At 41.7% G+C, this 12,894-nt stretch overlaps 1 protein-coding gene and 1 long non-coding RNA gene across 10 annotated transcripts in view; one reads left to right on the top strand and one right to left on the bottom strand.

Annotated features, from left to right (window-relative positions):
• Positions 1 to 10,057, bottom strand: part of phldb1a (pleckstrin homology-like domain, family B, member 1a) — a 40,183-nt gene extending 30,126 nt beyond the window's left edge. For 6 of the 8 annotated variants that reach the window (XM_049591412.1, XM_049591416.1, XM_049591414.1 and 3 more), the window contains exons 1-3: positions 5,700 to 5,990; positions 3,658 to 3,756; positions 2,038 to 2,161 (exon numbers count right to left, since the gene is read on the bottom strand). In XM_049591412.1, coding sequence (XP_049447369.1) covers positions 2,038 to 2,161; positions 3,658 to 3,756; positions 5,700 to 5,702 — 226 coding nt within the window. In that variant the 5' untranslated portion in view covers positions 5,703 to 5,990. Of the gene's footprint in view, positions 1 to 2,037; positions 2,162 to 3,657; positions 3,757 to 4,330; positions 4,435 to 5,699; positions 5,991 to 9,925 lie in introns of those variants that run through there. The other 2 variants (XM_049591410.1, XM_049591409.1) reach the window with 2 other exon arrangements.
• Positions 30 to 6,121, top strand: LOC125897928 (uncharacterized). Of its 2 annotated transcripts, XR_007450538.1 has the most exons (4): positions 30 to 116; positions 1,122 to 1,222; positions 1,594 to 1,647; positions 5,989 to 6,121. It is a non-coding gene; the product is annotated as an uncharacterized LOC125897928 (long non-coding RNA). The 2 variants fall into 2 exon arrangements; XR_007450539.1 differs by lacking the exon at positions 1,122 to 1,222.
• Positions 10,058 to 12,894: the final 2,837 nt, after the last annotated feature.

Below are 12,894 nucleotides of genomic sequence, written 5' to 3' on the forward strand. Positions count from 1 at the left end.
TTCTCTTCCTCTGTGGTTTCTAGGCTCAGTGCAAGACAAATGGTGCAAGAAAAATCTCAGACAAGGGTGTAATTGCAGCTGTGGTGCAGCATGAGTAACAACAGGATGGTTAGAAGGTAAGGTGTCATCAGTTTTTGTCAGTTCATCACTCATGACAAGTTGTGCTGCTTATTTATTTAAGAACAACTGACATATTTTGAATAATGTACTTATGGAAGTGTTTATATAGAATTACAGATCCTGAGTCAGTACAGAGATATAAACTGTAGTTTACCATGTAGGTTAAACATGTCGAATTTCTTCCGTGTACAAGTAGCACACCTGGGCCAATCGTCTGCATTTGAATCCTAGACTATAAAATGATTGACGTAGCCACCGTGATGTCACCGATTGGTTTGTGGACTCGTTTTGAGGCCTTGAGTTAGACATGTGATGGAGATAACCCTAATGCTAGCAGCTAGCTTGGTAAACATGGTGCATTTACAGCGATGGTTAACTGTGATAATACTGCTGTAACGCTAATTTTTCACTCGCAAAAAAACAGGCTTAAAAGCATTAAAACAAAAAGTACTTGCTGGAAAAACTGAATACCTGACTCTTTAAAGGGTCTTCTAGTACAACCAAATGCTAACCATGTTTGTTAGAGCCATTTCTACTAAGTCCTACTCACCTATTATCTTTTGAGTCACTTTAATGCACCACCTGACTTGGCATCTTGGGAGCCTTTGATTAAAGGCAGGTGTGCTAAAGTAAGTGTGGAGCATGGAAGATGCCATGGGGTTACAGTCTTTAACCGCTGCATATTTGGTTAATCTTGGTTTTATTGTTTGATGAAGTCGTTTAATGTCCCATTGATTTGAACTTGCAAAGACCTATTTATTAGGGGATTGTTTGTTTGTGGATCATCAGTGAGTAAAATTAAACCAAAGAAGCAAGTTTATCATATCTCCTGTTATTATTTTTGAATTTATTTGGAAGCCACAATAGTGTTAGTGGATCAAAAGGTTACAGTTTACTTCTATGAACTGAAAATACAATGAAATAGCAACAGCTACAGCTACACCTATAGGCGGGCTCTACAAAAATATGGTTACACCATGGTTATGTTACCTAACCAACAGTGTCGCTGTGGTAGCGACTTACAGATGGTATCCACCTGTCACTCAAAGCAGCCACGTCCTTAATTATCCATTACTTCATAACTTTGATAACAATTTAACAGGTAAATTATGTAAAAATTCACCCCTTACAGCTGGCATGAACTGCAGTATTTATTTGTCAGCCCTGGAGGTCACTGCTCAGTCTGATGTCTGCTCATGCAAAGTTCAATGTGTGCTTTTCCTAGGTGCACTACTCGTCTATGAGTGAGACTGTTTATGTAGGAATGTTTTAAATAATAAGGTTTTAGTAAAAAATGCATGTGTTTGAGAAGTACTGAGCACATGGCTAGATAAATGAGACTTGTATTGACCGTATGAGTTCTGAGTGTTTGCAAATTGATGTTTTGATATAGCTTTGCTGTCGTGACATGGTCCCCTTTCATTATTCCAGCTCATCAAGAATTTTCTCCATTTTTCAATTCTTCATTTACAGAAGAGGCATGTGAGAACAATGAAAGCATTCTTCAAGAATTCAGCAAAACACTGGGTGAGTAATTGATTGTGTATGTTGTTTGTTTTGCTCTGTGCTATGGACCCCTCTTTGAGATGTGTCTTTAATAAAGTATGAATTGAATGGAATTGATTTCCACATGATCATTTTGTGAGTGAGGTATTCCTATAAAAGGGTAATGATGCGGCATAATAAGGCAGGACTGTATATTTAACAATCTGATAATGAGGTATGAAATGTTCCATTCAACAAGGACATTAAGCTATCTGTGAAATAAGTAGTGCATGACTTCAGTGAGAAAATATATCATTTTAAATGAGGACTACTTTCCATTTTATGAACACAACACTATTTAACACCCATCCTACCAACACACTAACATACACTCCAAACCACACATACACACACAAGTCACAGGTCATTCACCTTCCAGCAGTGGCAACAAGGTGATGGCGGTGCTCAGACGCCCACTTCCCAAACTAACCAGGTGGGGGCGCTCTGCCTGGACTTTCAGGGACTTGCCTGTCTCAATCAGGTCTAAAGGTGTGCTCTGTCAAAACAAAACAAATGAAAGAGCATGATTACATCATCAGTGTTGGGAAAGTTACTTTTGAAATGAAACAAATTAATAGTTACCCAGTTACAAATGTGATAAGTAATGCAACTATTTTAATTACATCATGACAGTAATTAAGCTTATTACATGTGATTGTTTTTGTGACAAAATGTTGTAAACTAGGCAATAAAACTAAGTCATGAAAATATAATTTGTCACGATGGGAAAAATGCCAAAAGAAGGTTCCTCCGCACGGTGAAAAGATACAGAACATAATAAATATTATATTCTACATTAAGCCTCTTACTGAAAACAACATATTTGAATGTAACCACTTTATAATTACCAACATTTTGATTAGTGACTGTAATATAATTACACATTTTCTCTCTGTTAACTGTATCTGATTACAGTTACATTTATTTGTAACTGAATTAACTCCCCAGCATTGTACATGATCCTGAAACTACTTTATTAGTAGCATATGGATTTTAGATGTCTTAACACTCAGTGAAATGGACGTCAGCTTGGTAGCAAATCTTAAAAGTGAAAACTACACGAATGAACAGCCACACAGCAAATAATAAATAATGAAATGCTCAAATAAGAACCCCAGTATTGATTCAAACTGCACTGCAGGCTCTCGTCTTGAAATCTCTGTCTCTCTGTTTTTATAACAGAATAAGACAGGGGTTCCCGACTGTTCCAGCCACGGGGTCCAGATTTCTCCATTAGTTCAAGGTCCACACAGTTTAATACAACATCATACCTGTGTTTGGCCATGTCGTCGTACTAGTTTGCTGACTCTGATAAGTAGCTGTTGGTTAGTCACTCACTCTACAGCAGGAAATGGCACTTTAAAATAAAAGCTCTGCGCCAGAAATTCACTGTACTTCAAAATAAAGTGTGTTTTTTTTTTTTTTCCTACAAATTTGACACGCTTGCGAGTCTCTTGCAGTCCATTCAGAATGGACCTGCGACCCACTTTTGTACCATGACCCACCAGTTGGGAACCACTGGAATAAGATATAGCATTACATCTTATATAAGCTCCATGTATCACCCATAACTCTGACTGTAACTGAAGACTGATAATGGCACACTGAAAAGTGTTTGATTCAAGGTCCAAGTTATGTGTTAGAAATAAAGAGAAACACAGAGACAGCGCAAATAGATATCCCTGTCTTTACATTTCAAAGATGTTAAACACACTTTAAATGTACAGCATATGTAAAATAGCTTGATATGCTGATTCTTACCACAAGCACTGATTTGCAGGTTCATTTATTTGATTTGAAGCTGATTTATTGCCAAAATCTGACTTAAAAATCCTTGTATCTTTACACAAATCACTCACTTCTCTGTTATATTGAGTAACAAGCTGCCTCACAGCAGATATATAATAGCAATTAATTTAGTTTGTCATGATGTAGCAGCCCAGTAGCATCAGCTGTAAATGGTCACTGGTCCTGAAGTAAGAATTGACTCACCTGTAACACCTGGTGTGTCTGTCGCCCATGTTCCACTTTACTCCGGCTCACACGCTCCATGTCGGCTGGACTGTCAGAATTATCTGACACATGAAGATCCTGAAGCAAACACACACGTACACATAGACAGAGAGAGACAGAGAGAGAGAGCAGGGCATGAATGGGTGCGCTGGGAATACTGCTACTACAGTTGTACTACAATGGGAACAGTGCTTTCCTTAGAAACCTCCTGCCCCACTTATAAGCCCATGTGACCAAACCATTATACTGTGGGTAATTGTTTCACCAGAATCAGCCAGACAAAACGATCCATCAAGACAGCTCGCGTTGATTTTCGCCTCAATCTAAGAGAGATCACTGATTTTACACATTTCATCACAGTTGTACTTTGGAGCTATAGCAGAAGGTGTAAATGAGCCCTGCAGGTTCCTCGCACACGGGGGGTCAGATCACTGCATTCTCTGTCCTCGATGACTCACTTGTGACTCATACACAGGTCTCCCAAACACAAACACACACAAACACACACACACACACTTCATGTTTGCAGACAGCTGCTGCAGATTAGATCCAGCTGTCTGCTCATCGCCGCTCACATCAGAGGAGAGGGAAACGGGACCAGACGGACCTCAAACAATCGCACACAGACACATAAGCAGCCCAGATGACTCACCATATTTCTCTGCTAAAAGCTGGTATCCACTTCTTTCACTATCACCCACATGGGCTGCTCGTCCTGGCAACGATTTAGTATCAGCTCAGCATTCCAGGCCAAACTGAAATAGACACAACTTCCTACTTTTTAGTGTCTGTTTTGTCTACCAGGGACGACTGTATGTCATGTTTGACATGTAGTTAATTTCAAAGGAGATCTCTTTAGTGATCTGGTAATCTTCAGATATGATAAACAGATGGATGGAAAGTTAACAAAATATCCAAAACAACAGTCTCTGAAACTCTATACTGGAGGGATGAACTCCATCTTTTGGTGCTTTGATGGCAATGATGAAGGCAGCTGTCTGTATCTCAGTCTAAAATCTGTTCAACTGGGTTGACACATAGTGACTTTGAAGGCAACAACATATGATTCAGCTCATTTTCATACTCATCAAACCAGTAAATAACTCTGCACCTGTGTTTTTCATCTATTCTGCTTTTTCCTTTAATTTGCCGCCTCTCTGTATGTCAGGAAATGACCACATCAGCCCATTCCCACACCGACACATGACTGTTACATCAAACTGAAATGCTTGAGCTCTTTGTCGCTCCATGCTGACATCACTTATCAATTCAAATTCTTTAAAAAAAAAAAAAGTAGCCAAAAACCATCCACAGCTGCTGTGATCCAAGTTTAGCTCTGGCTGAGACAACAGGGCGTTCTATCTGCGTCTGATGTCACTCCAGACGAAGCCGCCGCGTGAAACCACACATATCTGACAATCATGTCCAGTGTGTGAGTCTCAGAGGACCCAGTGACACGGAGAACAGACCATCCCCTCTGTTCGCCGCTGACACTGGACCCCTCATGCCTCTGCTGTCAGCCCACAGGCTGTCAACACTGGCCCTCTTTGAGCCACGCAGTCACAGACACAGGACGGGAGAGTGGGAAGGGTTATGTGTCTCTTGCTGTCTGACTCACACACACACACACATGTGCACACATATGCTCCTGCACCCACAAGCCTCAGTGATTTAACGTACACACCCAGGCCGGAGAATAGTTTTAGTGCTTGCAAATGCAGCTCCTTCCACTGTAACCTGTGATTATGGGGGCAGTTATGCCCTTCAGAGTTGCCATGAGCTTCTGAAAATAGACACCGCCGGCAGCCACGCAGTCTGGGCTGCTACTTTTAAAGAGAAATGATTTCTGCTGAGAGTGAACACTGACAAACAGATTAAATCTGACATCTGAAACGATGAATAAAATAAAAGAGAGTGTTGTTCTTATAAAGGACGAGGCAGAAAACAATTTATAAACACAGCAGTGCTGCAAACACAGTCAACAGTTTACTTAACGTCACTGACAGGCATGCAGCTCTTACCATTTCTCTACTCTTACAGAGTCCAGACAGCAGCTAGATCCATGAGTCTGTGTGAAGTGTGTTAATCCGTCGAGCAGTGTCCACATTATTATTTATGCCTTGCTCCCAGCTTTCTTCATTCACTCACTGAGTTTCTCGGCTACTTCCCTCCTCCCAACCCCTTCTCCTCCCCATCCCGGTGCAGAGTTACAGAGGGGGGACCCGGCATCGGCACTGCCTTTGAAAATGTGCTGTTACATCTGATTAAAGGACATCTTCTTTACTGGTTTCCTTTCTCTTTTTTTGGCAGATGAACCCTACAAGTGAAGAGCCTCAACTCCAATTTCAAAACAGCCCATACTGAGGGAGGCATGGGGTCAAAGTTCAGATCCTCTTCAGAGAGTCCCTGAGATGTATTCACTCCTACAGGCTTTCCATTGATTGAAAGATCATATGGACCACACCAGATGATCAGGGGAGGCTGGAGAACAAACCCCTTCAGTGCTGCGACTCTCCTCGGCGTTGTGTATTAGTAAAGCAGGTGTTAACAGTCTGACCCAGGGAGGAAATACAACATGATGTAGGAGTCGGAGATGGAAAACACCTTGTGTCCTCTGACTTCCTGCTCCGAGCTCTGTGCCTATGATGCAACAAACTACAGAGCGGGTATTTCCACTCTGGAAAAACTGTTGAATAAGAGTTTATGATAATATGACTAAGCTCTTTGGATCATAATGCGTCCGCTGTGCTCGAAACATCAGTGATAATGGGATAGAGAAAATACAGTGTTCCACAGGAAGTGAGCAAACACATGTGAGCCATCTTTTCAGACGTCCCACAGGAACGACTTGGCCTGGTGCAGACAGAGAGAGTGAAAGAGAGTGGGAGAAAGGCTCCACTATTGATCTCTCAAGGCTTTTCCCATGGTCGGAGGCCAGAGAGGAGATGGAGGAAATGAAGCAGATGATGAGTCACTAAGGAAAATAAAAACAAACAAACAGAGGCAGCTAAGTAACCAGATGGACTTGAAGCAAAAGTCCAGTGCAGAGAGGGGTTGATGTTTTGAGTCAGTCAGCCTCAGTGATGATGTGGAAGTTACAGCTGAGGGGTGACAAGTTGCTGAATGTCCTTTAAATGGGGATTTCAAATGTAGATTAGTCACTCTAGCTACAGCAAATAAGGCAACGCAGTAGAGGAGGGGGATAATTAAACACATGGTCATTGTTAACCTCATGTTTTCACTATTATTATATCATTTACTAACAGAATCTCATATGACAATAAGTTTCAGTGCCAATAGATGATATATAATTATTAGAAATATTGTGATTTACAAGGCTATTAACACAGATTTTAAAATATGCTATTCGAGGCATTTTTATAGCAAAAAGTCTGGTGGTTTGAAAGACTGGGTTTATTTATTGGGGGAAGCTATAAATCCCACAAATGTTTCAAATTAAGTTTAAATAAAAAGGCTGTGTATTGTTTCAATCAGCTCAAACCATCCAGGCTATGAGAAGAATGTTTTTATTTTTCCTTGGAGTTTAAACACGCCGTTACAGACATCCACGTGGATTAGTGATCAATATAAATGTCTGTTCACCATCTGATCTTGATTCCTTGCCAACACTATGACTTAATGCAGCTTTATTTAATGGTCTTGTTTGTAAGTCTGAACTAACTGTAGATATGCCTCTGCATTTAGACAGGTTATGAGTGCTGTGGGAGGATGATTAGAGCTCATCTAGAAGATTTGCACTGATGTGAGGATTCTTCTTGAATCTTGTGTCCAGTGGGAGTTTCAGATCGTGCAGTATGTGTGCCCTGTAGCAGGGGCGGAGCCAGATGTTGTAAACACTGGGAGCTCAAACGTAGCAGGGTCCAGAGGCAAGCTCCCCTGGTGAGTTTGTTTTTCCCATTCACTGTGTGCACTATTTTCCAAGCCATTTTAGATGATAAAATGCCTAAAAATCTGTATATCATTTTGGAAAAATGTGACAGTTGCCAGGGAAAAAAGCATCATCCTGTTGAACCTGCATGCATGCTGTAGTTCTCTGCCAGACAACGGTGGATTGCTCCCTTTGGGTTAACAGAAAGCGAAGGAGTTCAAGTGTCTTCAGTTCTTCTTCACAAGTGAAGGGAAAATGGAGTGTGAGATAGACTTTCGTTGTGGCATCAGCAGTGATGCGGGTGTGGCACAGGACTGTCGTGGTGAAGATGGAGCTGAGCTGGAAGGCGAAGCTTTCGATTTACTGGTCCATCCGCATCCCAACCCTCACCTACGGTCATAAGCTCTGGGTAGTGACCGAAAGAATGAGATCATGGATACAAGCAGCCGAAATGAGTTTCCTCCGTGGGGTGGCTGGTCTCAGCCTTAGAGATAGGGTGAGGAGCTCCGACATCCGAAGGGAGCTCGGAGTAGAGTCGCTGCTCCTTTGCATCAAAGGGGTCAGTTGAGGTGGTTCAGGCATCTGATCAGGATGTCTCCTTTGCGCCTCCCGTTAGAGGTTTTTCACGCATGTCTAACTGGTAGGATGCCCCGGGGCAGACCCAGAATACGCTGGAGGGATTATATATCTCATCTGGCCTGGAAGTGCCTCAGGATCCCCCAGAAGGAGCTGGAAAGCGTTGCTGGGGAGAGGGACGTCTAAAGCACTGGTTCCCAACTGGTGGGTCCTGGTCCAAAAGTGGGTCGCGAAGGTGTCAAGTTTGTAAAAGAACACACTTTATTTTGAAGTAAAGTGAATTTCAGGCACAGAGCTTTAACTCTGAAATGCAGTTTCCTGCTGTAGAGTGAGTGACTAAGGGATGACTACATGACAGAGACAACAAACTAACTCAAGGATATGGCCAAATGCAAGTATGATGCTGAATACACTGAAGTGTGTGGACCTAAAATAGGTGACTAAGGAGAAATCTGGTCCTCATGGCTGCGATCAGTTGGGAATCACTGATCTAGGTGACACAAATTTAAAGGTCCTTTAAAAACTTCAAAGATTTAGGACTTTTGAGAAACCATTAAGGACTTCAGCCCCCCTCCATCCTTACTCCGCATCTGCCCTGCAGATACAAACTGCTCTGACTAACCTGACTTGTGGAGCAGACGTCTGAAGATCTCTGCCTGATGTCTACACATGACAGCAGACAGGTGGCAGCATGCGGTCAGGTACAAAACGCTTGAGCAGGATGCAGTCATAGAGGTAGATGCAGCTTACATTCCAGTCTGATGCGAAACAGCTTCCACCTTCCTTCTGTCATTATTTCAGGTAACGGGGACTTCCTTGCCCTGAGCCCAGTCAGCACTTCCTCTCAGCTGTGCACAGATCCTGCCTCTTCCGCTTAGATTGATGGCCAAACCGTCCCTTCACCCTAACCTTGACCTGAATTAAACTATTTTATTGGTGGGGCTTGTTGTGGCTGGGAGCAATGCTGCGTGTGAGACCGCTCTACCCTCATCCTGAGGGAGGAGTGATAAAACACTGATTGACAGATAGTTATACAGATTATCATCAGACAGCAAAGACTTGGATAGGTGCAGGGTGTCATGGTGTCTCATTGTACAGCATTTTTGCTCCTGTTATTCTGCCACAAATTAACAATGCTCACACATGAAAACCACGCCAATATCCTGATTTGCTCTGCTTGACCAAACACCCACATTCTCATATTGCAACAATCATCCAGCAGTTGAGAAAGTACCAACTGCTGCTCTCATAAGGCACCACTCCAGACACACCAGGACGAATTTAAAAGAACAACAGGAAGCTGCTGATTCCCAAAAACCTTTCATTCGACTCCCCCACCAAACAGATGCACTCTCTCCTGAAACATCTGTCCACTTGTCTCTCATAACTTACGCTCAAGACAGTGCAGACATGTTATCTACATGCAAACAAGAAGTAATCATGAAGCAAAGTCTTACCTGTTGTGCAGAAATGCAACACATTGAAAGGTTTTTGTCATTTTGAAGTTACAAATATACTCACTCAGGCACATGTGCACCTCACACTCCTGAAACCAAATGGCTTTCACCTGCTCTGTAATGTTGAAGTTATAAATAAGCATGCACAATATTAAAAGTATGTGAAGTCTCTCACACACGGTGCACAATGAGTGAGATAACTGGGTCACATTAGGCTGAAAACCATGAGTGTAAAATGCCACAATAGCCCCATTATCTCCTCCACTCTCCCACATACTCTCCCATTGCTACACACTATCAAGCAAATGTTTGTGTTTTTCATTACCAGAGCTGGCTACGAACATCTCCTCGTCTGCGGGATGATTCAGTCCAAAGATTAAAAGCACAAGAGACGAGGCATCTTCCCAACTCTGCATGAGAAAAGTCTCCTGGTTCTCTCCTCGAGGATGGAAATATGCTGTCAGTCCTTCACTGCTGCCCGGGACAGTTTGTAAAGTGAAACATCCAGTGCATCCACATACATCTTTCTGTCGGGTCCACCCCTCTTTCCGGCCCTTTTTCTCTCCCCTCTTATTTTCTTTTTCCCATCCATTTTAATCTAACATTGCTCTTTTTTTTCTCACAAGGCAGATTTGTCCTATAAGATGTACAGACTGTACTCAGTGCATAGTCTCCCTTCAGTAACTAGCTTTAGGAAACACTTGTTCCATTCATTATTCCGCCAAGCTGTAATTAACAAAACATGGAAACAGTGTCAGGATGAGATCACTTTAAACTCATGACAGATCAGATTGCCTTTGTTTGCACTTTTAGAAAAGCACAAGTGACATTTCCCAGACAGTTTCTGTAACCTTACATCTCTGCTTCATGGATACAGTCACATACATTCTGTACAGTCCCAGAAAAAGCAGAGGTAAATCGAGATAAGCTGAATATCACTGTTTGCCTTGTCACTAACAGCTGAGAGGAGCTGTTAAATTTAGAGCCTCTGACCGAGCGCCAATCAGGAAATTATAGTTATCACAGCCAATGGACGCTCAAGTTTTTCCTCTCAGCCTGGAATTTTGGGCCCGGCTGTCGGTGTTGGACACGTTGTCAAGGCCCGAGTAATTGGTTCAGCCTGTCCTGGGCTCGGTTCAGACTCAGTGCGTCACGCTGTTTTTGCCACTTATAAAACAGTGGAAGCAGACAGAAATATCTGCAGGCGGAAAGGTTGTGGGTGATTTCTTTTAGCTGCATGTCTGAGATGTAATGAGAAAACAAGTAATCCACGCCACAGATTACATCAAGATCACCACCACTTTTATAAATCCCACACATAGAATAATTAAGTGTGACTGTCGGAAGGACTGATGGATCCTTAAAATAGTTCTTCAGATATTTCAGTGTTTTAATGTCAATTGTGATTTTTTCATTTCCAGCAGGAAACACTGTCATCAGTCTTTTCGTGGTGTTACAATAAGGTGCATGCTTTGAATATCTGCTGGAACAATATGTGAAGTGAGCTGTATTCAGTTGTTATTAAATGGAAACTCACATGGGCATCAACACGTCACACACGTCCCAGATTATTAGGCATGAAACAATTGACCCCTGGTGGCAAAGTCAGTGAAGTACATTTTGCTCTCACAGGTAATAAAGTTCATACTGAACTTTGTGATTTTGTCTGTGGGCTACAAATTGTAGTGAAGTGAATTGATAAGGTTGTTGCATTTCAGTGTGCTGCCATAGCAACGGAGGCCAGCAGCTGACAGCTAAAACTCACTCACTAAACTTTTAAAGGTTTTATTTTTTAATGTTTAAGTTATTGTTCAGTGTGTATATGTGAGAATATTTTTGGGCTGATTATCAATTGGATCTTGAAACATATTCTATATATATATATATATATATATATATATATATATATATATTACGAATGACTTTGTAAAACAGATGTGTGGTGCAATGGGGAGCATGCAGTTTGTTGGCTGATGGCAGTCTGTACATGCACTGGAGGTACTGAGGTGTGGGATTGTGATAGCCATAGCTCTGTATGTAAAGCATGTAGGAACTGTATGTATAACTTTTTTTTTGTACATTTTAACGGCAGGTACTGCATTCTTAGGCCACTTGGGGGCAGCAAAAGCCAGACTGTATCCACAACAGAAACAATGGATTATAGCAATGAAGACTTGGTACATCAGTCATGCTGTTGGATTGCCTTTTACCAGCATGCTGTACCAGCTGCATTTGTAACTCTTGGGTGTGTTTGTTGTCCGATCGCTGTGCTGTGTAGCTGTCAGAGGCCATGACTTTGTTTTATGCAACCTAATGTGCATCATCATGGAGTTTGCATAGTGGGGATTTTTTTTCTAATGTAGACTTTAATTGGCCAGCTGAGATATTCTAGGTTTTTGCATGCATACCCTTATCACAATGGCCCACCAGCAGATGGAGACATGAAATACAATACTTTTCAGTGTATTGTATGTGATATTCATTCATTGTGCAAATTAAGAAAAAGCATGTTGGCTGATTCTGATTTTTCATTTTGAAGCTGATATTGGTCGATACCGATGACATGCCGATATGATCTTGCATCCCTAATTTGCACTGATAGCTGTATAATTAGACCACATCCCTCTCTGACTGGACAAAGAACTTTAACCTCTCAACACTAATTCACTTTGTTTTATGAGTGCCAAGTGTCAAGTTACATTTTTAAAAAGAGGGTGGCAAATTATAACATATTTCAATCTTAACACACTACCAAAAATTACTCACACGATTTGTTGGAACTTTATCCAAATGCTACTATAGGCTGACAGCCTTTGTCTCATACAACAGAGTACCTCTTGCTTGAATTAATGATTATTTGCCTTATTTTGATCACATGTAGGCTACAAATGTGAATGGTGGAGTTAGTAAGTAGAGGGCATTATTTATTTTTGTCAGTGGAGCCTGGTGCCTTTGGTGAGACCATAAGTGAGGAACTAAAGACAGTAGTATCCTCCCTGTTGAAAATCACTGTCTGACAGTGAAGCATACACTTAAACTGATACTGATTTTTCTAGTTGGGACTTTTTTAAGGTGGCTAAATCATGTGTTGTTGCTGACCCCCATGCAGCAGTAGATTGCGTAGCTTCCATGTCCGACTCCAGCCTGCTTCTCCAAAGTGGGGGCATGCCGACTAACACCTACTGTATGTAATACACTGACTTTGGATATGTACCCCATACAACCCCACTTCAAAAAAAATCCAAACTATCCCTTTAATCCAAATTGTATGTCTGATGTATCAGAACCACATCA

This window comes from Epinephelus fuscoguttatus, linkage group LG12 (assembly GCF_011397635.1).
Source record: "Epinephelus fuscoguttatus linkage group LG12, E.fuscoguttatus.final_Chr_v1".
Taxonomy (NCBI): domain Eukaryota; kingdom Metazoa; phylum Chordata; class Actinopteri; order Perciformes; family Serranidae; genus Epinephelus; species Epinephelus fuscoguttatus.